The sequence below is a fragment of the Dermatophagoides pteronyssinus genome, unplaced genomic scaffold (assembly GCF_027571235.1).
Source record: "Dermatophagoides pteronyssinus isolate colony J.1.1.1.1 unplaced genomic scaffold, Derpt_VIB-CSIC_2022.12 sq0005, whole genome shotgun sequence".
NCBI classification, from domain to species: Eukaryota; Metazoa; Arthropoda; class Arachnida; order Sarcoptiformes; family Pyroglyphidae; genus Dermatophagoides; species Dermatophagoides pteronyssinus.
In genome coordinates this window covers 245,390-271,612 of record NW_027461529.1, presented here as the reverse complement: position 1 = coordinate 271,612, position 26,223 = coordinate 245,390, and the positions used below count along the sequence as shown (strand labels likewise).

At 31.4% G+C, this 26,223-nt stretch overlaps 5 protein-coding genes across 6 annotated transcripts; 4 read left to right on the top strand and 1 right to left on the bottom strand.

Annotated features, from left to right (window-relative positions):
- Positions 1-32: 32 nt before the first annotated feature.
- Positions 33-1,845, top strand: LOC142645001 (neuronal acetylcholine receptor subunit beta-2-like). The gene is made up of 5 exons (XM_075819977.1): positions 33-372; positions 444-612; positions 683-993; positions 1,050-1,400; positions 1,461-1,845. The coding sequence occupies exons 1-5, from the start codon at positions 306-308 to the stop codon at positions 1,787-1,789; spliced, it is 1,227 nt and encodes a 408-aa protein (XP_075676092.1). The 5' UTR covers positions 33-305; the 3' UTR covers positions 1,790-1,845.
- A 938-nt stretch (positions 1,846-2,783) lies between these two features.
- On the top strand, positions 2,784-6,316 carry LOC113789890 (synaptophysin-like protein 2). The gene is made up of 4 exons (XM_027339481.2): positions 2,784-3,512; positions 3,574-3,729; positions 3,793-4,347; positions 4,405-6,316. The coding sequence occupies exons 2-4, from the start codon at positions 3,616-3,618 to the stop codon at positions 4,684-4,686; spliced, it is 951 nt and encodes a 316-aa protein (XP_027195282.2). The 5' UTR covers positions 2,784-3,512; positions 3,574-3,615; the 3' UTR covers positions 4,687-6,316.
- A 189-nt stretch (positions 6,317-6,505) lies between these two features.
- On the top strand, positions 6,506-7,686 carry LOC113789664 (zinc finger protein 280A-like). The gene is made up of 4 exons (XM_027339234.2): positions 6,506-6,878; positions 6,936-7,127; positions 7,203-7,464; positions 7,523-7,686. Exons 1-4 carry the CDS (start codon positions 6,600-6,602, stop codon positions 7,675-7,677), a joined length of 888 nt encoding a protein of 295 aa, XP_027195035.1. The 5' UTR covers positions 6,506-6,599; the 3' UTR covers positions 7,678-7,686.
- A 124-nt stretch (positions 7,687-7,810) lies between these two features.
- LOC113789889 (tubulin beta chain-like) lies at positions 7,811-9,414 on the top strand. The gene is made up of 3 exons (XM_027339480.2): positions 7,811-7,963; positions 8,021-9,122; positions 9,179-9,414. Exons 1-3 carry the CDS (start codon positions 7,826-7,828, stop codon positions 9,355-9,357), a joined length of 1,419 nt encoding a protein of 472 aa, XP_027195281.2. The 5' UTR covers positions 7,811-7,825; the 3' UTR covers positions 9,358-9,414.
- LOC113789886 (uncharacterized) lies at positions 9,399-25,435 on the bottom strand. 2 transcript variants are annotated; one of them, XM_027339476.2, is made up of 6 exons: positions 25,285-25,435; positions 22,817-23,006; positions 21,675-22,711; positions 19,441-19,734; positions 14,162-14,527; positions 9,399-14,097 (listed from the first exon to the last, which is right to left on the bottom strand). In XM_027339476.2, the coding sequence occupies exons 1-6, from the start codon at positions 25,418-25,420 to the stop codon at positions 9,581-9,583; spliced, it is 6,540 nt and encodes a 2,179-aa protein (XP_027195277.2). In that variant the 5' UTR covers positions 25,421-25,435; the 3' UTR covers positions 9,399-9,580. The 2 variants fall into 2 exon arrangements, with proteins under 2 accessions (XP_027195277.2, XP_075676085.1); XM_075819970.1 differs by lacking the exon at positions 25,285-25,435 and having other exon boundaries at positions 22,817-23,238.
- Positions 25,436-26,223: the final 788 nt, after the last annotated feature.

Sequence of the window (26,223 nt, the reverse complement as noted above, 5' to 3'; positions counted from 1 at the left end):
TGTTTACTACTTTTGTTGCAAATTTTATTTCCGATCATATGATGGCGCCATCATTTGATAAAATCGAAAATTAATCTTATTTTAAAATTGTAATTAAAGTGGGTGTCAATGAATGTTTGATTGTAAGCATGCAGGTGTCATTCATCAATGAATGAAATGGAAAATCTGATTTCAATCAAATCACGCGGTTTTGATAGCTAATCTTTTAGTAAAACTGTTTTCATTTGTTGTTTGGTGTTTCTAGCATCGAGAGATCGTAATCATTTGTCTTGAATCCTAAATCCTAAATCTTTGTTTGATCAAAAATGAATTTCTTGCTTTTACTATGGCTATATCCTGTGTTTGCAATCAAAGATGATTCCGATTATTCAAGTTGGTATTTGTTTATATTTTATGAAATTTTGATTGAAATCTTTAAATAATACAAACACACACACACACAGTGGTTTCAGCAATTCGTAAAAAAATCTTTGATGGTTATGATCCGATGGCTCGTCCAGTAATCAATCACACACATCCGATCAATGTAGGAATGATAATGCGTTTATTACATTTTGGCCTTGATTCGCGACAAAACTTATTCGATTTCCTTAGCTATTTTCGTATCGAATGGTGATAATTTTTTGTTTCGACATGATTTCGATATTTCCAATCAAAAAATTTTTTTTTGTTCAATGTACAGGTCAGATCGTTATCTTCAATGGAATGCAAGTGAATATCGAGGTGTGAAACGAATCAACGTTCGTATGGATGATGTGTTCACACCGGATCTTATATTATATGATTCAATACAACCAACAAATATGATGAAAAAATTTAATAATGCCGAATTGATTATCACAAATGATGGAACCGTACATTGGTCACCATTATTGCGAATGCAATCAATTTGTCGACTAAATATTCAGGATTGGCCTTATGATCAACAAAAGTGTTCGCTTATATTTATTTCATGGTCATATCCTATCGATGCATTGGCTCTTTATATTTCAAGTGAGTATTCTATTAGTACGACAATCATTTTCGTATCCATTTCATTCTCCGTAAAGCTAAATCGATAAATGTTCGTGATCTATGGCCAAACAATGAATGGGAGGTAATAGGCACATCATGTGATACATTAATCGTAAGCGATATTCCAGGCCGTCCAGATTTATTTTTTCCCGGTGTCAAATATACAATATCTGTTCGACGACGTTCAACACCATATCCATATCTAATCGATGCACCAATCATATGTACAACCATTATAAATATTATATCGATATGGTTGATTGATCCGTTCGATCCGAAAAGAATCCGATTTCAATTAAATCGGCTAAGTTTTTTCATCATATTAATCACTTCATTCTATCCATCCTACATATTGGGTCTAGGAATGTTTGGCACCACTCGATTAGGTTTGTATAGGTGTATAATTCATATAAATCGGATTGAAATTGTCATTGAAAAAAAAATAGTAAAATTTCTTGGTTCAATGATGGTTAGTTCGGCTGTTTTAATGTTATGGTCAGCATTATCAATGAATATTATTCAATCGACAAAACCGAATTCAATAACCGAACAAATATGGCGTAATATGACTCAACGTGCTTTAAATTGGCGATTAATTCGATTCAATCATTATAATATTCATGCTAATGATGCTAATGATGATGACGATAATGGTGGGGATCGACAATCATCAATCAATGAACAACGTCGACGAAATTATCTCTTTGTCATCCTAATAGATCGTGTATTGTTGATTATATTTCTTATCATATTCTTTATGTTTTATAAATTTTAAATACAAAAATAAGACTGAATAATAAAAAGGAAAATTATTTCGTGAGAATCACGTCCAATAATGACAATATGGCAAATAATTTTTCATTCAAAAAGCAATTTAGTTATTTTTATGATCTGAATTCATTCGAGATAGAAAAGAAAAAGTCAATCATCATCATCATCACATCATCGCATACGCCTATGCACACACACACAAACTTTTTCGTAAACACACATTGTGAAGCTATAGTTTTATCAGTATATCCTATGCGAATAAAACGATCAATATATTTTGCCAAAATATGAATTGTATGCATGATGGTCAGAATGACAAACTAAAGCGAAATTTGGCTATATAATATTATGGGGTATCCATTATTAGTAAAACGATAATTTCATCCAGACCGTACAATCATTATTACACAGAATACCGAATTACAAAATTACAGTCCATCTACCCGTTTTTTACGGATGATTCCTCTGAATACAGACCAAAACCATTTCATATCTATGATTTTGTATTGAAAACATTCAAATCAAGAATTCTATAGAATTATGAGTTGCTGTTCCAATGCACGCAAGCGTAATTCGAATGAACGTCATTGAAAATTATGAATTTTGAGTCGACTCATCATCGATCATTCGCGGATAAATCATTTTATATATCTCACTACTATTATCTTTTTAATATCAGAACATTTAGTATTTCTCCTTGGAAATATCTCAAATTTTTATGAAACGATCAACATTACCACTGCTATTACTTACTAATATATATATAGAACAATTATATGGATACCCTCCATTCATGTTCTCTGGAACTACAAAAAAATCTAAATAAAATAAAAAGAGAATGCTTCCTCTGTCCTCTGGAGATTAGCACTTGCGCAATTTCTGATTTTTCGAGTTCCAGAAAAAAAACAAGTCAAACGAATTTTTGTGTATTTATGTTGTGTGTATTACATTCAGGTACAAGTTATATATTCTTTCTTTCTTTCTTTTTTGGCATTCGTTTGTTATTCGCTAACCGTTCGTTTGTCCGTCCAAGGTTTTCAGCTCATCAGTTGTTTCGAGATTTTTTCTTTGATTATCGAATTTTTCGCTCGCTCTCTCTCTCTCTCTCTCTCTTTCTCTTCATTCCATCTCAATCAGTTTGATTAAACTTAAAAAAATTTGGGAATTTTTTTTCAACATCCGTGCCTATCACAGTTATAAGATCAGAAAAATTCGCTAAAAGAAAATTGTTGTTGTTGTTTTCGAGATTAAAATCAATTCATCCTGGTTACTTATGTGAAAATTTTTCTCGATATGAAAAAAAAATCAAGATGAATATCGACGAATTTTTGTTATAAAATGAAAAATGAAAAATTCATAATTTCATATTAAACATCATTTCATTTTTTAGTTTTTCATCATCAAATTAAAATTGTTTGACTGTCTGTATATGTGAGATTAATTGAAAGATCAACATTCGATTTTGTTCTATCTATTATGCGATTGTATTACACAAGAAAAACATCAACAACAACAATAATCTGTATTTCATGTTTGCGTGTTATTGCCAATTTAACAGTTACGAAAAAATTTTTTCTGTCTGTCTGTCTACGTGGGTGTAATTCAATCGATCAATAATCAATAATCCTTCTCATTATTTTTATTTGAAGATAATTAGCATTGGTGATTGATCACCAAATCAAATTTAATCTTCTATTTGATTATATTCAAAATTGTTTTTTTTTCTGGTAATTATCAATCAACTTTTGGGCGTTTTCCACTTTCATATTTTTTGTTTTCTGTGATTAGTTTATTGACAAATTTGTTAGGGAAAAAAACATCTATTCAAATATGGAAGCTCAAATGCAGCAACAACCGGGAGCAGCTTCCGGTGGAATGATAATACCACCATATAATACACGTGTGATCAAAGAACCACGTGGTATGATTCGTATTATTCAATTGGTAAGTGTTTTGCTAAGTTTGAATTTGGAAAAATTTCTTAAACAATAACAAAAATTTCAATAGGTATTTGCCATATTAGCATTCAGTATAACCACATCATTTGATACGGAAACATCATTCACCATATCCTGTTATCAGAGTAAAGATGCCTCGAATCAGGTTCGGTATCAGAAAAAATCAACGTATCAGGTTGAATATCCATTCGACATGAGTTCGACGAAGCTAACATATTTGGAATCCTGTAATGAAAACGGTGATGAAATGAAAGATAAAGTATTCGATATTGATTTTTCATCATCGGCACAATTTTTCGTTGCCACTGGTGTTCTTTCATTTGCATATACACTATGTTGTCTATATGGTTATATTAAATTATGGCATCTTTATGAAACAAATCCATTCTTTCCAATAGTCGATTTGGTTATAACCGCCATATTTACCGTATTCTGGCTGGCCGGTGCATCAGCATGGGCTGCAAATGTATCCGATCTTAAACATTATACTGGACCACGTTATCTCATCGAACAATTAAGCCATTGTAATCAGACTATACAGGATATCGAATATGATTGCTTCTCCGAATCACCGGGCAAATGGTCTTCATTATATATTTCTTTGGTATGTTCATTTTCATTACCATTACCATCATATTTATTTTATTCTTCAAAAATGTAGATATTCGGTTTCGCCAATCTATTCATATGGGGTGCATCCATTTGGTTTGTTTTCAAAGAAACTCATTTCCATCAACGTACTTTGCAGCCAGTTATGATGGGGGGTGCTACCGTTCCTGGTATGCCACCAATGATGAATACTGCTACTGGTGGTGGTGGTGGTGGTATGATGGGTCAACCAATCGGAACAAACCAACAACAAGCCTATCCAAATCTTGGTGATCAAACACAAACAATTGGACAAATGCCTACAGGCAATCAATTTGGCCCAGGTGGATATTAATGTTTAACATACAAGATATAATTCATCACAACAATTTTGTCAATATCGAAAAATAATGAACGCCAATCATTGTTCGATTGAACAGAAAATAATTATTCCGAATGAACAAAAAATGCATTTCCTACTTTTAGCATCTGATTTTTTTCCCATCAATCCGGATTATATTCATTGATTGATTGATAATCGACGTGTGTTTATTACTTCAAAAATGTTCATAGCAAATTATACGTGTTTTTCAAGAAATTTTATTCAACGTGAATTTCGAGCAATACCAAATTTTCCAAAATCTAGCCTAACCCATTTTGTTGATTACACCATTGTGAAAACATCATTGTGTTCACATTACAATTTCCTTGACCAACAAAATCCAAATCACACAAGCCCCTCAACATTACCAATACATTATCATTTCTTTTATATACAGTAAACCAACAGGAAATGTTTGTTGATTTTGATCATATCGTTTTGTTTAATAGACCATTAATACACGTGCACAAAAATAAAACATATTTTTAGATGTTTTGATCATTTTGAATTAAGCTATATTATTCATTCAAAAAAAAGGAATAGAAAAGAATTATAGTTATACAATTTTGAGTGTAATAATTATTTATTATGATTTTGAAACATTTAAGACAAAACAAAAATAATTGTTTTTTTTCAAAATCAAATATCCAAAATCGAAACTGAGCCAAATCATCGTCCTTTCATGGAATTACTTTTGACCAAAGAAACCAATGTCGAACCAGTTAATTCAGCGTTTGAAACAAAAACCATTTCCCTATAATGGAAAATATCATTAGTTATTTTTGATAATTAATTTAATTTGTCTATGAAAAAAAACGATTCATAAATTGAACATCAATTGGCTCTACGTAGTTAATTAATTGATTAGTTGATTTTGTCATTTCAACAAAATACATTCATCACATTTTATCTTCATAATAAATATCAGTTAGATAAGACGATCTGAATTTCATTGATGATCATTTGTTATAATAGTAGATTGATTTCATGATAGTTTGTCGGACAATTCGATCACGAATGATTCTCACACACAAGTTCAAGCGGGTAATAAAAAAAAAATTCAAACTAATTTATTTAATATTTTTTCAGAAAATAATAAATTGCAAATTTTGGATTGATAGAATAAAAACATTCAACAAATAACACACAGACAAAAGAACTACAGAGAATAGAGAGAAATTAATTAATTATCAATTTTTCAATGAGTTTCGATGAATAATAATAAAATTATTAATGTGTGTATTATAATGTGTATTGTCAATTCTTGAATTATTTAGATTTGAATTCGACAAAATTTCTTCTTTTTTTTAAATTGTAAATATCAATTGCGTTGCAAAATAGATTTTTTTTTCTTCATTTGATCATCTTCATCAAAATCAATTGCTGTTGTTTCTTTCTTTTTTTTTGTTTCTTAACCCCTTTTTCGCATCTAATTATTATTATGACATATAATGAATTCATCACTTTTTTCAATCCATTCGAATCCAGTTACAAAAAGACATACACACACACACACACATATACATTTCAAATGATTGATCAATTCAAATCTAAATGATTGTATTTGTCAGAAAATAAAATTTAAATAAATTTTTTGCCTTTCTTCCGGTGTGTGTATGTTTTTCTTTTTGTTTGCTTGACTACGTTTCCTTGAAGCATGCAAAAATATTTGCTCAATTTGTTTCAAATTTCAATATTGGTTTGAATAAATGCGCAAGCGTAATTGATTTATTTTTTTTCAAATATGTATTCGAAATATGTAAACCGTTCATTTACTTATTTATTTATTCAATGATTGTAATTCAACGGATAAACATCATCAATGCAAACAAAACCAAACCAATATAACTATAGTTTAACTTAGTTGCATAATCATAGTATTAGTCATGTTGTCAGCATATCGAACTCGTGAATTTCATCTAATCGATCCAGATGATCAGCTACAACGTGAATATCTATTAGGAGAATTGCGTAAAATAAATAGAAATACTGAATTTACAATCGATTGTTTGATCTGTTCCCGTATGATTAATTTGGATGAAATATTTAACCATCTAATGAATCATTTGAATCAAAAATATCAAATTGAAAAGCAACGATTACAATGCTGTCATTGCTTGCAAATTTTTTCCAATCGTTATCAACTTGAATTACATCATCAATCGGTAAGTGTTTGTTTGTTTGTTTGTTTGACCAAATGGATTCATTGATTTGTTGACAAGATTCAAACTAAAACAATGCCTAATACAAATTTTCCACAAAATATGGACAAATGTCTTCGAGAATATGATCCGAATCTTTCTTTGCAACGAAATTCTGAAAACATTCGTAAACAATTACAGCTACCATATCGTTGTACAAAATGTCGATTTCGATCCACATCGCATCAACAATTGATTGAACATTTTGAGCTGGTAAACCAACAACTTTTCCGCAATGAATGATTGTTTTATTTTTCTTTCTACGATTTAATCTTTTTCGTTGTCTAGATTCATGAGATTCTTGTCTGTCCATTTTGTTTCCATCCGTTTGATCTATATCGATGGAGTAGCCTTTGTTTCGATGATGATTGTGATCATATTGAACCACTTCGAAAAGAATTGAAAAACGTTCTTAGACATTTTAAAAAACATTTGAATGTAGATCAAGATTTGGTTAGCTGTAAACAATGTATGCAATCATTTTTAAATCAAAATCAGCTTGAAAATCATTTATTGGAAGATCATAAGCCTTATAAATTCAAATCAAAAGGTATGCAAAACTTTTTATTTGTTCAATGAAAAATCTTTTCTAATTTTTAATAACATAGATCTAAACAATTTACGATTCTTTGATCAAGATAAGATGAGCGATACAACTATTAATGATGCTTTGGATTTTATTCGTGAAAATTATCGTAAAAATTATTGTATGCTTTACGGGGATAATTGTTTGGATGCCCTCGAAAAATGTTCAATCATTTAAGATCAAATTTCAAAACAAAATATCAACTTATTTGACATTGAGTTTTTCTCAACAAAAAACTTTTTTCAAATTTTAAAATAAATTTAAGAAATTAAAAATTTTTATTTTATTTTTTTGAAAGTGAGCTGTGAAGATTTTTTTTATTTCTATGCAAAAAAACTATTTAAGCAAAATCAAAGGAAAGGAAAAATTGATTGTCATTGTTGTTTTTTATCGATTCAAATCAAAAATGCCAGAAATAATTAATCTACAAGCCGGTCAATGTGGTAATCAGATTGGAATGAAGGTAATTATTTAACTTTTGTCGACAAAAACATCGAATAGATTATCTTATTGTTTTTAGTTCTGGGAAGAGATTGCCAATGAGCATGGTATTCAAGCAGATGGTAGCTACAATGGTGATCATCATTCACAATTGGATCGTATAAATGTTTATTTTGATGAAGCCTCAACTGGTAAATATGTACCACGTTCGATTATGGTGGATTTAGAGCCCGGTACTATTGATGCTGTACGTGCAAGTTGTGTGGGTCAATTATTTCGACCGGATAATTTTATATTCGGCAATACTGGTGCAGGCAATAATTGGGCTAAAGGACATTATACTGAAGGAGCCGAACTGGTCGACTCAGTCATGGAAATCATAAGAAAAGAAACAGAAAAATGTGATTGTATACAAGGATTTCAATTATCACATTCATTGGGTGGCGGCACTGGTTCCGGTATGGGTACATTAATAATGTCTCGTATCCGTGAAGAATTTCCTGACCGAATATTAACATCATTCAGTGTACTGCCATCGACCAAAGTTTCGGACACTATTGTCGAGCCATATAATGCTATATTATCGATTCATGAATTAATTGAAAACACAGAAGAAACATTTTGTATCGATAATGAAGCTCTTTATGATATTTGTAATCGTTCATTGCGAATGAAAACACCGACTTACAGTGATCTCAATCATCTTGTATCGATGACAATGTCTGGTGTGACTACTTGTCTTCGTTATCCAGGTCAATTAAATGCTGATCTTCGAAAATTGGCTGTGAATATGGTGCCGTTTCCTCGATTACATTTTTTTATGCCTGGCATCGCACCACTTACATCACGTAATTCGCAATCTTTTCAAGCTCTTAGTGTACCAGAATTGACAAAACAATTATTTGATCCGAAAAATTTGATGGCTGCATGTGATCCACGACATGGCCGATATTTAACAGTGGCAGCCATATTTCGTGGCCTTATATCAATGAAAGAAGTAGATGAACAAATAATGAATATACAGAATACAAATAGTGCAAACTTTATCGAATGGATACCGAACAATATCAAAACGGCCGTATGTGATATACCACCACGTGGTCTAACAATGGCTGCAACATTTTTAGGAAATTCGACTGCAATAAAAGAATTGTTCAGTCGTATTGCTGAACAATATCAATGTAAGTATATTATCAAAAGTGTTTGAAACGATTCATTTTTTTTCATCACATTTTAGCCATGTTTCGTCGAAAAGCATTTCTACATTGGTATACAGGTGAAGGTATGGATATGATGCAATTCGATGAATCCAATTCCAATGTTAATGACTTAATCAACGAATATCAACAATATCAAGAATTAACTAATAATGACGATTTCGAAGAAGAGTGTGATGTTCAAATCATTCATGACTGATATCGATTGATTAATTATCAATCAAATAGTTCACATTCATATTTATATTTATAGTAATTTATTAATTATTTTTTAAAAAAATTGTTTTAAAAAATCAAATCTTTAAGAAAAAAAAATTGTATACAAATGAATCGAATTGAAAAAAATCAACTGATTTGATATGAAAATCATTGAGAATAAAGTACAAAAAAAAATTAATAAGCAAATGAAATTTTAATTGGTTTCAAATAAACACAGCCTGTTGTGTTGATGATGGCTGAAATCTTGGCTGATGATGATGATGATAAATTGATGACGATGCTGAGTTATTATTGGTAGATGTAGGAGTTGCAGCCATAGCTGAGGTATTCGCACCGGTTTGAGATTGTTGTTGCTGTTGTTGCTGCTGTTGTTGACGTCCGGTCGTAGTATTTGTCGATGATTGATTATTATTACCATTATTATTACCATTCAGCGAATGATATGGTGTAGCATTTGTCGGTGATAACATTACCATACCCATCGAAATCATTTGTCCAATATTGCCATTGGTTGTTGTTGATAATGCCGTTTGTCCAGGTTGTGGTCCATTAGTATTTAATAATAAAAGATTACTACTGCTATTATTATTTGGAGGTTGTTGGATATTCGAATCGGTTCCATTTATAACAGTATTTGCCGTGGATGATGATGTTGATGATGATGTTGATGAAGCGGATGATGATGATATGATTGTTGTTGTACCGCCTAATGATGATGATGTCCAATCATTCATCGCTGATAATGGTGATGATGTTGACAATGATGCCCATGAATCTGGCGATGGCGTTGGATATGAATCTAATGGTCGTGGTTGTTGTTGTTGTTGTTGCTGAGATTGCTGTTGTTGTTGATTCTGTTGAATCAAAGTTGTTGTCTGTTGAGATGGTTGATGTATACGCAATACGGTTTGGTTATTTTGATATGCCATCATTGATGTATTGGATGTTGGTGATGATAATAATGATGTCGGTGCTATTGTCGCTGTTGGTGTTGGTGGTTGTTGACCATTATTAACACCTTGTTGTAATTGTTGATGTAATAGCTGTTGACGTGGTGCAACCGCTATCGGCTGTTGATGTGAATGATGATTATGATGATGGTTATGTTGTTGTTGTTGATTATATTGATGATGATGATGATTAGCCGATGATGTTGATAATTGTTTGAGATGAAAACATTCATCATATGCAGGCGGTGGTCGTGATCCAGTCATATTAGCAGTGTTGGATGGATCATTATTTGGTGTTTGACCATTAACTAATGGCGGTGATATCATTGCTGATGATTGAACAGCCATCAATTGTGTAATACTATTATAATCTGCATGATTTGTATTGGTCACTTGTGATGAATGATGAGTATGATGTCCATAATATGATGATGATGATGTTGGTGATGTTAGATTGGTCATTGCTGTTGCTGTACTCATATTACTGATTTGATGTTGATGATGACCAATAAAACCAGTCATCATTGAATCATGATCAGTATTAATTGTAGAGGTCTGAGGTTGTTGTTGAGATCCATTCAATGAAAATGATGCCTGATGTTGATGATGATGTGAGGGATTTGTTGAGCTTGAATAGGATTGCTGTTGTTGTTGGTGATGAGAATAATCATTTGATGAATGATTGGTTGTAGATGATGTCAACATTTCATAATTGCTACCCGTTAATTGATTAGTACCAGTTGGCGTTGTTGATGATGATGGTGCACCCGAACCAAGCAAAAGAATTGGTTGCTGTGATGGATGTAATCCATTATAAAGTGCAACACAATTACGAGGAGGTGGTGGCGGAGGTGGAACATTTGATTGATTTCCATTGGATGAAGAATCATTTTTGTTGTTGTTCGATGAAGATTTTGTTCCTTTCAATGTGCCAGTCGGACTTAGTATTGATGATGTGTTGTTGATACCACCATGGGGAAGATTAAGATTTGATTGATGATGTTGTTGTTGTTGTTGTTGTTGGGAACCACTTGCCATATGATGCTGTTTATTACGTCTAGGTGCTGTATTTCTACCTAACGTACCCCATTGAGCGGGTATTGGCGATGTTACAAGCATACGATTCGGATTCGGTGAGGTTATACCGCCACCATTACCATTGCTGTTACTATTATTAATCGCTTGAATCGGTGGCGGCAATGCTGATGGTTCATGTTTATCCAGCAATTCAACAATATCGGTATGCATTCTAGCCATAGCAACATCTCGTGGTAATTGATCCATATTATCGGTTATATCACGATTAGCATGATAATCCAATAATAATTTCGCACATTGATATGCACCTTCACGTGCGGCTAAAAATAATGGTGTTTCTTCACGAATATTTCGGGCATCACGATCAGAGCCATGTTGTAGTAGAACACGTACAGCTTCAACATTATTTACTGATGCAGCCCAATGTAACGCTGTTTTTCCCGAATCATCGGCAATATTCAGTTCACAATTATGTAACACTAATTGTTCTAACATTCCTTCATTTGCCATACGTGCAGCAAGAATCAATGGTGTCGTTCCATCGCTGGTACGGGCATTTAAATCGACTGTTCGATTACGTAAAAGAATTTCGAATACACCACGTGCATCAGCAGCAATAGCCGAATGTAAAGGCGTCCGACCAGTAGCATCCTGTGCATTACAATCTGCACCAGCTTCAATCAAACGTTTTGCCGCATCAGCTCGAGCATAACGGGCAGCTAAGTGTAAACATGTTTCATGCGTTTTCTCACATGTTAATGAAACATTCGCTCCATTCATTAATAGATCATGTACGGCATTATTACTATCACATAACATATCCGGATTATCTACGTTCATTAGATTCATTGGAAATGCCGATGCAACCATCAATGGTGTCATTCCATTCGGACCAATTGAATCAATTGATGGTGTTGGTAATGGTGGTGTCATCGAATCATGTGGTTGAAATGCTTCATAATGTGCCGATGACCATGAACGACATTCAGATGGCTCTTCATAGATGACCGCTGCACATTGACTTTTCTCATCTACCATCATATCATCACGAGGAGATTTGAATTGTCTCATTTCTTGTCCATCTGGACAGCCCGATCGTATTGAATTCGAATGTGAAAGAAGATTTGATTCTCGTCGACCGCGTGATCGTGAAAAATCTCCACAAGAAGCGGCAGCTGTAGCATTTGCATTTGAATGATGACGACCACTTCGAGAGATGGGCATTTGATTGGTGAAAAATCCTTCTGGAAACCATGTAATACCACGGGCAACTTTTTTCCGATTATTTGATACTAATGCACCGAGTAATATACCAATACAAAGCAATAACAATAACGATATGACAATGAATGTTAGATTCTGTGCATCTTTAGCATTATCCATTGGTGAACGATCACGAACATCATCATTAGCATCGAAATGTGCCTGAATTCCAGATTCTCGTAGAAATGCTTTCACTGGTGATTCTGGTTTATTTTGTGATTCTTGTAAAAATGATGCAACATCTTGACTATTATCAAAACATTGACCAGTTTGGCGACATTTTCGATTATCGATACCCATTATAAGTTTAATGTTGTGAAAATTATTTTCCTGTATATCACGTATTCGTAGCACTGAACGAATCAATATAGACAAATTTCGAATAAAATGTTTCACTGGCATTGGAATTTTAGAAACGTTTGAACCGTTCATTTGGCTATATGGAAAATCTGTATCGATGATAAGCTCACCACGAAGATAATCAGTTGATGATGGATCTGTTTCACAATCAAGTCCATCCCAGGCACATTCGGCAATGTCACAGCCATGATCGCAATGTCCATTTGCAAAATTATCTTCACAATATGGATTATAATCACGATTACAGACCAGTTGAGGATTGTTGCCAGTTTGTTGGTGATTACCATTACCGAAACTTGATGATACATCCGATGTATCCGATAATGATCGACAATCAAAACCATCGAATAAACAATCACGATTATTACATTCTTCATTGCAGATTTTATCGGAAAAATGTTCATAACAGAAATCAGATTTCGGACAACGTTGCCATGCTTGACGGCGTTTTTGATCCATCAGGGAATTTTTGATATTATCCACTTCACAATAGATGCCTGAATATTGAGGACGACATTGACAACGGAATGGAGATGTCCATCCATATTGACCGAATGGTGATTGATGATCGATACAGGTACCACCATTTTGACAATAAACTTGCGAACATGGATTTAATGATGTTTCACAACGATAACCAGTGTAACCGGGCTTACAACGACAATGAAATTTATTCACATCATCTTCACACAGGCCATCATTCAAGCATGGGTTGGGATCACATTCATTAATATGTGACAAACATCGTGGTCCATAAAATCCTTTCGGACATCGACATTTAAATGGTGCACCAGATGTTATGATATCGGTGGTGAAACATGTACCGCCATTGGCACATGGATTCGTTTGACACTGATCAATAAGCGTTTCACATTGTTCTCCACGGAAACCGGGTGCACATTGACAACGATATTTGCCCATCATATCATGACATATACCGCCATGCATACATGGATTTGACCAACATTCATTCTGCTGAAATTCACAGTTGAAACCATATGTACCGTTGGGACATTCACAACGATAACTAGATATTTCATCAACACACGTTCCACCATTCGAACATGGATTCGATAAGCATTCATTGATTTGACTTTGACATAACATTCCTAATCAAATCACAAAACATCATTAGAGTGAGAAAATAAATATAGACATGGAATGAAAACATACCTGTATAACCTGGATTGCAAATACATTTAAATGAATTGATCATATCGACACATTTGCCATGAAAACATGGATTCGATTCACAATCATTGATGTTAAATTCACAATAACGTCCACTAAAACCATCCAAACATGTACAAACTGATGTTTCCGGTCGATTTGGTGTCTGAATTTCATTATGACATGTGCCATTATTACGACATGGATTTTTATAACATTGATCGATAACTTTTTCGCAATTGATTCCATCAAAACCATTAGTACAAAGACAGCGATAACCGTTGATCAGATCGGTACATATAGCATTATTATGACATGGATTAGATTGACATTCATCAATATTTGATTCGCAATGTACACCAGTATAGCCTATGATGTTTTTGAAGGGAAAAAATAAAAGAAAAAACAAAATGATCATCATCAATTTCTAAAATGAAGAAAAAATTTTCTCACACTCAAACAAAATGTAATGTAAACAGGTATCATCATTTTCAAATAGATATTGTTATGATTAATAAACAAAAATTTTCTTTTTATTTGAAAGATTTTCACGATGATATCATCATCATGTCAATGGACAAATATTTACCATTCTCACACACACACACACACACACATCAAGATGAAGATGAAGATTCTCAAGGATTTCCGAAAATTGACGATAGATGTCACTAAATCAATTTTTTTATTACAAATAATGACGGATTATATATTGAAATAAATCGTGGGAATAAACCGATACAATGCAAATAAATAAATAAATGAGAAAGAAAATAACTGAATATAACCGACACAAAAACCCTTTTTAACTGGCCGGTGTCAATCAAATTGATGATTTGATTCATTTTTTTTTCATTTTTTTTATGGCGTCATTTTGGCTGTGAGAAAAAACAAATATCATCATATACATCTTACACAACTAAAATGTTTGTTTTGATGATTCAATAAGAAAATGGCTACTAGATTTATCCGAACTAAATCAATTTATTTAATCATCAACGAATATCAAATTACAACTACAACAGCAAAATGGATATATTTTTTTGATCAATGATAATAATCATAAGATCCGTGATTAATCGTATCCGGAAGTAAATGAAAATTTATGAATGAACACTATTGAATTGCAAAGCTATTTTGACTGGCGTCATATTCTTCTTACGTCATTCATATTATTTCTTTCATATTTAAAATCAATGAATCATCGATTTCTTTCAATTCGGATCTAATTTTTTAGAATAAAAATATTGAGGCTAATACCACGAATAATCATTATCACTATATTTATAACAAACAGTGTATATTTTCTATTGGTGACACAAACAGGAGAAAATGAATATTACATACATAGTCGTTCGTTCTGTTTTTTTTTGTGATCGTTCCCACGATCGCAACACACAACACTCAACATCGATCGAGATTTTTTTTTCATTGATCGTCACCGTTGTTGTTGTTTGTTTGTTTGTTTGTAATCGATGCAATTTGAGGAGACAACGACCAAAAAGAGAATAAGAGAAAGAGAGATTCAGATGCCTAATTTACAATCATCACTATCATTCACTCACAAGTGCTCATTTAACATAATGATAATTCATTACATAGATAGAAGAAAGATTTTAATGTTATGTTAATTCGTGTGTTTATCGATTGGATTCTCTTGTAAAATCAATTTCACAAAATAAACAAACAAATAAAGATTCATAGGTCATTGGTCGGGGATTTAAAAAAAAATACCGTTTTGTTATGACTATCATTGGTTTTTTTCTTTGGTTAAATATGTGGTTGATTAGTTCAAAACAAAACAAAACAAAAACTTGGTTATTATCATTTTGTGATCAAAGGCTATCATGATATGTTGTGAAATTGTGGTTCAAAGGAGAAAAAAAATAGCATTCTAATTTATTATTTGGTTCAAAGTTCATTCAAATTCAAATCGTTCGAGAGAAGAAAACAAAAAAATAACGATCAGACATGTCAAACCAGGTGAAATTATTTTTTGTTGTTGCTTTTTTCTCAATTTTTTACCCTTCAGGTAAATAACGCGTGCACACACGCACACACACCTAGTAACATTTGTGCCCTGAGCGATCATTCGAAATGAATGAATAAAAAAAACTGAATGGTCAGTGAATGAATGGACAGGAAACGAACAAACAATAAATGAATAGATGAAAAAACTTTTAGAAGAGAAGAAATTATTCGAATATCATAAATTATTAGACTAAAATTTTGTTTTTCATTTTGGAACAAACTTGTTATTCATAAACAAATAATAATGATAATAATAATAATAATCTTAACCAAAGATTTTTCTATGGAATTTTGTAAATCATTTTTCGATGATTGTTTTGTATTTGCTTATACCAATCAAGTTTTTTATTATTATTTTTTTGGCATCGACTAAGACCGATAAAACTATGATGATTCTATGATAAGATGTTTGTGTGAATGGCTAAAAAAAAAGTTCAAGTGATGTATGTGTGTGTGTTTTGAACATATATAAATAAGAAGCTTATGATGGTAGTCTGTGACTAAACAAATATTATCACAATAAAAAAAAAGTAGAAAAAAACAAATCATATAAAGGTAAAGGTCAGGTTTTGGTTACCTTCCTTGTTCTGATTTAAGAAGAACAAAAAAAGTTTTCATTTCATCATCTATCTATCTGATTGGGTTCGTGTTAGTTTCCCACCTGTGTGTGTGTGTATGATGTAAATTGACATTTACACCGAATGAAAATGAATAAAATAAACATTACATAATGGTAAGAATCATTGGCATTGATGATGTTAAGAACTGGTTATGGTGGTTCATTTTGATGCTTTTTCGTTCTTTACTCTCTGTGTGTGTGTATAATGTGATGTGATGTCGGTGACCATGAACCTCATCAATTTTCAATGGAATTGATTTTTTTAGATGTTATGGTTTTTTTTTGTCTTTCAAAGGAATTTCTATATAAGTTTAAGAATTAAATAATGCTTATTGATTAGAAAATACTTTATTTAAAAAAAATCTATTTTCACTCTCATTGAATGAATATTTCGGTAGCTTGTATGTATTGTATTTTGTAGGAATTTTCATTCTATTCCATTTTTCGTTGATCAAAATTCAAGTGATGGTAAAACATAAAATGTGAAACACAATAAGGGTCATTATCTCAATCAATATGGCTAGTGGTCTTTGATTGGATTGAATAGAATTGAATAAATCTAGTCAGACATGTTTTCAATGTTTGCATCTTGCCCATCAAAAAAAAATAGGAATAGAAGTGGCAAAAATCTTACTTTTTATCACTTTTCATTTAAATTCAAGGTGAGAGTTGTCTAAGAAAAAATAAAAATATTTGACTATTTTTCAAAAGAATTCAATCAAATAGATTTTGGCCATTTTTGTACAACTAATCACATTCGATATTCAACAAAAAAAATCAAAACCAAAACCATCGGAAACTAAAACGTGTTCATAACTAACAACTAACAACTAGGCCATATGTAGGAAATTATGATTCTCACGCCGGTATATATGATTTTAAAGTTTATATCAGAAAAAAATACAAAATAACCAAATCAAAGAAGAAAAGACCCGAGAGAGAGAGAGAAAACCTTTTTCTTTATTGTTCCCATTTGGAATGTCATTATTGTCATTGTGTATATAAATGTAATTGTGATCGACCTTTCCTTTCGTATGTTGATGAACGAACGGTTTCTCCTCGACTTGATCTTTTGCCTGTGACACACACACACACACAAAATAACAAAGCATAACCAAAAAAAAAAAAAAGTTTGTTTTTTCCACTCTGTGCAATAATACAATAAGATCCTGAAACACACATTGACAAAGATAGAGAGGGAAGAAAAATCGAAAATAAATCTAGATCAAATGTGAATGAAAAAAAGAAAGAAAACGAGAGAGATGGTAATATAAGACGATGAACAAACGAATATAAATCGTTTCCATTAGTTTTTTTTTCGAAGCAAAAAAAAACACCCAAAATCAAACAACACTCAAGCAAGGTCAAATTTTTCGACTTCAACAAAAAAAAAAACTTGATCAATGAAAAAAAATATAGGGACCAGATGTCCTCTTCTTTGTGGTCTTTTACGTCGGTGTGTATGGAACATTATCAACCATAAAAAATAACTTGAAGAAAATAAAAAAAAGAAGAATTTACTTTCGGTTTGAGGCAGTCAAAGGACCTTGTGACCTTTTTTTTCACTATGTTTTCTCGTATCACATACACACACACACATACTTTCTCAATGACCGATCACCATTATCATCATCATATCACAAAATATTTTTGCTGTTGCTGTTGTTGTTCGAACAAGTAAAAGTATTTTGAAAACTAAACTGAACTAAAAAATAAAAAAAAATTTCCAAAATTCAAATCGAAATCTTTCGTGCACGACGACGTTTAAAGAAAAGGAAAAGAACGAATAAAAATGATGGGTACTTTGGGATGATTATTATCTATCTTCTACTGCTCTCCTTTTCTTTTGCACGATGATGATGATGATGATGATCAGGACTAGCCCAATAATAATAATAATAATAATCATATTGTATGAAATGAAAACCTATTCTTATATGATGATATGATGAAGATTCTACCATCATCATTCTTCCAATTGATGGTCATGATCTTTCCGAAGAATCATTAGCAATGATTTTCGAAAAAAAAAGTAATTTCAAGAAAAAAAAGGCCAAGGGTGACCACCATAATAATAATAATAAAATGGACGATGATGACCATATGGTGTACACAAAGTATCGATGAATAAAAAAAATTCAGTCATGTTTTTTTGTTTTTGTTTTGGTTATTAACAACCAAAAATAAAAGCTCAAAGTTCAAAGAATGTATCATATCATTTGTTTCCGTTTTTTTTAAAGAATTAAGAGAAATAATAAATCAAATTTTTGGTGATGAAATGAAATGAGAAAAAAAATGACAAATTTCTTTTCAACATCGATTCAAAATTGTATGAATCAGTAAGAAATAAAAAAATAATCTGAGAAAATTTTTATAAAAAAATGTCATCAATATGATCAGAAGCTATTGAACATTGAATCTGACCACACACATATACATGATTAATGATAATCTTTATCATCATTCATGTAAAATATAATCCGATCAGATATTGATGATGATGATTTTTCTTCACAAAAAAAAGTTTTCATATGAGAAAAAATATTATTTAATTTCGTTTCAATTTGTCATTAATTTTTTCGTTGTTTTTCATTTCATCTGATAATCAAAAAGAAAAAATGGGAAAACTTACCGGGCATACAGACACAACGATATGATCCACGTTCATCCAAACAGGTACCTTCATTTTGACATGGATTCGAATCACATTCATTAATATTAACTTCACAACGGGCACCAGCAAAACCAATAGCACAATCACAACGATATGATCCGGGTGTATTGACACAGGTACCACCATGTTCACATGGTGAACCACTATCATGACATTCATCAATATCTTGCATACAATCCGTTCCTTTATAACCGGCTGGACAGCTACAAACATAGGTACCATCAACTGGATTTGTATCACAGATTGCACCAGCTGTATCAAAAAAAAAGAAAAGAAAAAGAATTAATCATTTATCAAACGAACAAACAAACAAATTCAGCAATAATCTAATTAGATTTGTAATCAATAATCAAATAAAAAAACCAAGTAAGGCACACACACATCTGTGCAATCCAAATAATAATAATAATGATATGTAATTAATAACTTCTACCGAAAAAAAAACAAAATTTATGAATCTCAAAAAAAAAATCGTCGAATCAAAAAATAATGATTCGCTAGGGCCTATTGGGCTCACAAGTCAAGTGTTTGTGTGTGTGTCATATACAACAAAAAAAAAGACCCAATTTGATTAACCAAACAATAGTGTATATGATCGTTGAAAGTAACAAAAATAGCACAAACATAATCAAATGATAATAATAATAATAATGAATATTTAATCCTCATCACATCAAATGATAGAAAAAGAAAAAAAACATCCCTAAAATAGAAATATATATAAAAGAAAACGAATCAAGTGTTATACTTTTTATACTAATGTTTGTTGATTATTATTAGAATATTCAAAAGAAGAAAAAAAAATCTGGCATCATTGACCGAAAAAAATATATATATTTGGGTTCCTGAATTCCCGAATGGACGAATACCGTTCATTCGACGACATCTGTTCATTCTATTGATGCAAGACCATAGTGAAAAAGTGGGAGAGAGAGAGAGTGTGTGTATTTCCCACACATACCAAACCGCACAATCATTTCGAGTACCGTTTGTTTGTTTGTTTGCATCATACTAAAAATAGGACAATAAAAAAAAGGAGATGTTTTGTTTCTCTTGTTTAATGATTTTGGATTTATTTCATTTTGTTTTTTTCAAAATTCTAAACCGCTTTTGGCTAAAATTAACGATGATCAAATTACAGTTTTCATTTCATTTTTTTCATTTATTGAATTCATGATAATAATGATGGACAAATGTTCAAAAAAAAATATCAGAAAATTCTATCAATTTTCAGGTTCAAGGATTCATATCAATGGTAAAAAAGAACGGAAAAAAATTCACTTGATTTTCAAGTTTGATCTTCTGTTTTTCCTATGAATGAATGAATGAATGATGAATCCCCGGGCAAAAGATTTGTTTTTTTGCTCTGATTTTGTTTGCCAAAAAAAAATATTCGTAAAAAATAAAACGTTTTTTTCGATTAAAAAAACAAACTTAAGATTCGTGAGAAATGATGATGATGATGATCTTTTTTATGTTGTTGCTGCTAAGCTTATAAGAATAACGAATACGTTTATCACCATCATCATAAATGTGTGAGTATCATCACTGAACATCATCATCATCATAAATTTTTATAGATTCTAACGAAGAAGGCGTAACTTATTATTGTCAAATGTAACCACTAATTCATGTCACAAGCTTGGTGAAACAATTTCATTGATAATTGAAATTCATTCGAAAGATGCAAACAATTTAAATTGAAACTATAATCAATAAGGTTAATTGAACTTTTCTAATTATTTTTTCTTTTCTTTTTTTTATCGAAACAAAAATTCACTCCATAACGATAACAGATTAACAACATTATCATCATTATAATGATTAATAATTATGATGAGAAAAATTTTTCTTCATTGTTCTAAATGATGACATGTTTGTGCACCTATGTTATCGAAAACACAATCGATTATCAAAGGAAATGATTCATTTTAAACACATTTTAAGGGTTTTGATTTTTGATCGATCAATTTGTGATGGGAACACACGATTATCGATCAAGAAAGCTTTTCACAAATCATAATAATCATTTGATTTCATATTGTATTTGGGAGCAAGGATTTTGCAAAAAAAAACTAATTATCGATTAGCTTAATCGATTTTGATCAATCAATCATACAATCAGAGTGTTTCGCTTGATTGGTGTTTTAGAGGATTATTGAAATAAACAAAACAAAAAAAAGGACACTTACTGTGACATGGATTGGATGCACAAGCATCATCCAGATGACATAACAATCCGGTTTTACCCGGTGGACATTGGCAATAATATGATCCAACACGATCATGACATGTAGCACCGTTGAAACATGGAGCGTTAGCACAATCATTTATATTTTCAGCACAAGTCGGTCCAGTCCAACCATTCACACAGATACAATTGAATCCACCGATAGTATTGGCACATGTTGCACTATTTTGACATGGTTGTGGTTGTAATGAACATTCATCAACATCTTGCGAACAATATGGACCAGTAAAATTTGATGGACAAAGACAGGTATAGGTATTGATGCCGTCAATACAAGTGCCACCGTTTTGACATAGATTACCACCACAATCATCAATGTTCACTTCACAATCACGTCCAGTAAATCCAGCAGGACAATTACAATGATAAGTTTTTGAAAGATGATCGGCGATACAATCACCGCCATTCTGACATGGATTGTCTGTTTTACAAGGAATGTAAACTGTTTCACAACGTTTTCCAGTATAGCCAGCTTCACAATTACAAACATATGATCCAGGCACATTGATGCATGTTCCTTTTTGGTTACAGGCAAGATCATCACCTAATTCTTTACATTCATTAATATCTTCAGAGCATGTTTTACCACGAAAACCGGGTGAACATTCACATGAGAAACCCGTACCATTTGAATGCGATATACAATGTGCACCATTCCGGCATGGACTTGATGCACAATTATCACGTTCTTCACAAAGATCACCACGCCAACCGGAAAGACAATTACATTGATAATGTTCAAGATCGGTATGAAGTACACAACGGCCACCATTGCGGCAAGGATGTTCACGTTGACAGATGTTGGGTGTTTCTACTTCACACATACTGGCCGAAAAACCTAACGGACATAAACATTTGAATGATGGTGGCTGATCGGTAGCGATGATTGTTTGACATGTTCCACCATTGAAACAGCGATTCATATCAAAACAAGGATTCGGATATTCACAACTTGAACCTACATATTTTGGTTGACAGCTAAAAAAAGCAAAACAAATAAACAAGATAGATATTTTCAAGCAATGTTTGCAACCATAATCAATTTGGAATATAACGATAATTGATAGAAACAAACAAACTTACCGGCAATAAGATTTCATTGTATTTGGATTAACAATACATTGGCCATCGTTGAGACAATTATTATGATAACAACGTACTGGACGATATGATATTGAACTCGATGTTGCCGGTGCTAATGGATAGGAATTTCGATTATAATATGATGAGGATATTTGTCGATTATTATTACGTCCATTATTACTTCCATTCACTGATGATGATAATGATGTTAAATTATCGTCATCGACGATTATCATGTCATTGGCAAAATAATCATCATTATAATCAATTGATGATAAATTCGATATGATCGAATCATTTGTTAATGATGAATTTGTCGTTGAAATAGGAAAACAATTTAAATTATTAAATTTAATAGAAATTGATAATAAAAACAATAAAAATGGGAAAAGGAAGAATCTATCCATGTTGATCAAGTAAAACATTATCACCAATTAAAAAACGAAAAGATATTCATATTCCAAAATGTAAAAGGAAAACAAACGGTCACCAGTGACAAACTGACAACTGATTTATCCGATGGATGGATAGATAGATAGATTTAAACAACATCAATAAAGAATGGATAAAATTTCAACGGTCGTCGATAGTATTTTGTCAGTTAAATTTTTTTTTCCATTTCCATCCATGTTAGATTCAGCAACAGTGTTTTTTAGTTTTAACCCCCCTTGAACCAACACCACCACTATCTCCACCACTACTACTGCTACTACTACTACTACTATCATAACCATCGATACCCGAATTCGTTAATCCGATGTGTACATTGAATTTTGAATGAAAATTTCCTAGCCAATGTTTGAGCAACAAGGTGAAAAATTTTTTTCGTAATGATAATGATTTTCATTCGAGGTGTGGTGTTGATGTTAGTGCGGGAGGAGGTTCAACGACAATCAATTCAATTCAATTCAATTCAATTCAATTCAATGATGATGATGACTTTTAATGAAGCTTTGGATATGAATGAATGAATGAAAGTAAAAAAGCTAGCGCAACCAGGTTTTCCCATGAACAGACATAATGTATACAGCCAACATCTGTTCATTTTTGTGTTTGCATTCGATAAAGTCCAGTGATCGAGTTTTTGGTTATTAAATGTCACCAGGATACAACACAAGGACCCAGTTTTAGACTAAAACCAAAACAAAATAAAAAAAGTATTGAATCCAAGTATAGAATTATTATTGTAACCAAAAGTTATTATTATTGTAACAATAACAATAACCACAGAACAATCGATTTTTGATTATGTAAACAAAGAATAAAAAGTAATCATTCAAAATTAATCACCAACTTCCTAAGCAACAACAACAAAAAAAGAAAGGGCTAATGATCATATTGAGAATAATCATGTGAAGAATGTGGACACTTGGGATAAATTCAATCAATATCAAAATGACTGACTGAGAATTTGAAAATCTGCTACATTCACATTTTTTTTGGGAAAAATTTTTTTTGAAATGAAAAAACACGCAGCATGATAGATTGAAATATGACACAGAAATACATTGATTGTAATTATGACATTATTTATTTCATAACTAACTAAGGGCAAAAGGATTGGCTCATTAACTTTTCATATATTTGTGTATATATGACACTTTATCTCTTCTCACAAACAATGTATATGTTCAAATTCAGAATTCAAATACAATATTTTTTTCTAAAGCTAAACAGTTTGTATTGTGAATTTAATTATTTTTTCTTTCTCGGTAAATCAATTGATTTTACCATATCGATAATTGATAATTGATTCGTTTGGGATATTTGTGTGTTAGTGTTGGTGGCCACGCGTTTTTTTTTGTTGTTGTTTCGTTATGAAAATTCATTTTTTTTCATATTGTCTCGCGATTGAGAAAGAGGTAGTTTTGCAAATTCTGTCAAAAAAAAATTGAACAAAAGTATTTGTCGAATCGATTGTTCAGTTCTTGGTTACTAATCTAAAATTACTTGACCAAAGTATGAAACGATATGGTGGTGGTCATGTAACAAAGATTATTTAAAATACTGAGCTAACCAAAAAAAAAAAAAACAATTATTTTACCCTCCTGGGTCGATGTAATAATAATAAGATAAAATCTTATTACATTTATAGAAGAAAAAAAATTCTTATATGATTAAACGACGACAAAAATATTGAATTTCGAATGAAAAATTTTTCAGCAAACAGATTGAAATTCCATGATAATTATCAACAAACAAACAAAAAAAAAAAGGAAATCAAATATGAAAAAAGTCACACACACAGAGACAAACAAGAATAATGACCGGAAATTATTAGTTCACACTTTCACTACTTTTCTTTTCTTTTAGGTTTGATTTGATGAGAAAGCGGATCTTATTTTCTTACAATCAAAACAAAAACAATTTGGATGATGATGATGTTCAACCATGGATAGACAGATAGATTTTTGTTTTTGTTTTTGGTGTGGGGGTAGACAAACTAAACTAAACTAAACACTACTTACATGTTGAATTAGAGATCGAATATGGATAAAATGATGATGATAATGATGATGATGCGTATGATGATTGATTAATAATGATAAACATCAAATAAATGATGACAAACATTGAAAATTGTTGTTGTTGTATGGCAGCCATTGTTATTTATTTCCGATGTGAAACAAACTTTACAATGAATGAAAAAAAAACGAGATCAGATAAAGGCGCTTAGCGCCGATGAATAAAAAGAATTTGATGAAACAAAAAGAAAGAAATTTTTCACAGAATTTATTTTTTCAATTCAATAAACACGATAGTCTTGAGTGAAACAAACAAACAAAAAAATTTTGCTGAATTGGAAATATTATTTAGTGTTGAAACAAAACAAAAAAAACATTGATGATTGATTGATTGATTTTTATTTTTTGTTATGGATAAATTAATCAATATTCATCATTTAAACATGTCACACACAATCATCACACAATCAAATATTGCTTTAAACACATTTCAACAATTTCTTTTTTCATTCATTCATTCATTTAGCTTCTTGTTATTAATCGAAAAAGATATATTTGTGTTTTATCGTTTCTGTTTTTTTTGTCAATAATCTAATATCGACAACGAAAAAATCCGATGATATCACAACAAAAAAAACCAAATATATAATGATGAGTGATCAATGAAATGAATGATGTTTCATTCATTCAGTTCTTTGATTGATTATCGTCATCATTTTGGATAAAGTACACAATTTCAATAAATTGTTGGTTAATGTTGATGATCCAAAATTCATGAATATAAATAACAATTTGTAATTTATACGAATTAAACAAAAAAAAAACCCAAAAAAAAGATGTAAAAGTTGAATCAAAAATTTTTCGAAAAAAATGATATTTATCATTAATAATTGAGATAATAGGCACTGAAAATGACCAGATGATCGAATTGATAAATTGTGA

What these genes read in the sequence shown, in the direction of transcription:
- LOC113789664 (XM_027339234.2), top strand. Translation starts at nt 6,600, where the DNA reads ATGTTGTCAGCATATCGAACTCGTGAATTTCATCTAATCGATCCAGAT. An exon ending in TTGAATTACATCATCAATCG is followed by an intron (nt 6,879 to 6,935) that starts GTAAGTGTTTGT and finishes TTTGTTGACAAG; the next exon opens with ATTCAAACTAAAACAATGCC. An exon ending in TGATTGAACATTTTGAGCTG is followed by an intron (nt 7,128 to 7,202) that starts GTAAACCAACAA and finishes TTCGTTGTCTAG; the next exon opens with ATTCATGAGATTCTTGTCTG.
- LOC113789889 (XM_027339480.2), top strand. Translation starts at nt 7,826, where the DNA reads ATGCAAAAAAACTATTTAAGCAAAATCAAAGGAAAGGAAAAATTGATT. An exon ending in GTAATCAGATTGGAATGAAG is followed by an intron (nt 7,964 to 8,020) that starts GTAATTATTTAA and finishes TATTGTTTTTAG; the next exon opens with TTCTGGGAAGAGATTGCCAA. An exon ending in TATTGCTGAACAATATCAAT is followed by an intron (nt 9,123 to 9,178) that starts GTAAGTATATTA and finishes ATCACATTTTAG; the next exon opens with CCATGTTTCGTCGAAAAGCA.
- LOC142645001 (XM_075819977.1), top strand. Translation starts at nt 306, where the DNA reads ATGAATTTCTTGCTTTTACTATGGCTATATCCTGTGTTTGCAATCAAA. An exon ending in AGCTATTTTCGTATCGAATG is followed by an intron (nt 613 to 682) that starts GTGATAATTTTT and finishes TTCAATGTACAG; the next exon opens with GTCAGATCGTTATCTTCAAT. An exon ending in GTTTGGCACCACTCGATTAG is followed by an intron (nt 1,401 to 1,460) that starts GTTTGTATAGGT and finishes AAAAAAAAATAG; the next exon opens with TAAAATTTCTTGGTTCAATG.
- LOC113789890 (XM_027339481.2), top strand. Translation starts at nt 3,616, where the DNA reads ATGGAAGCTCAAATGCAGCAACAACCGGGAGCAGCTTCCGGTGGAATG. An exon ending in TGATTCGTATTATTCAATTG is followed by an intron (nt 3,730 to 3,792) that starts GTAAGTGTTTTG and finishes AAATTTCAATAG; the next exon opens with GTATTTGCCATATTAGCATT. An exon ending in CTTCATTATATATTTCTTTG is followed by an intron (nt 4,348 to 4,404) that starts GTATGTTCATTT and finishes TCAAAAATGTAG; the next exon opens with ATATTCGGTTTCGCCAATCT.
- LOC113789886 (XM_075819970.1), bottom strand. Translation starts at nt 23,223, where the DNA reads ATGGATAGATTCTTCCTTTTCCCATTTTTATTGTTTTTATTATCAATT. An exon ending in ACAATGAAATCTTATTGCCG is followed by an intron (nt 22,712 to 22,816) that starts GTAAGTTTGTTT and finishes TGCTTTTTTTAG; the next exon opens with CTGTCAACCAAAATATGTAG. An exon ending in TGCATCCAATCCATGTCACA is followed by an intron (nt 19,735 to 21,674) that starts GTAAGTGTCCTT and finishes TTTTTGATACAG; the next exon opens with CTGGTGCAATCTGTGATACA.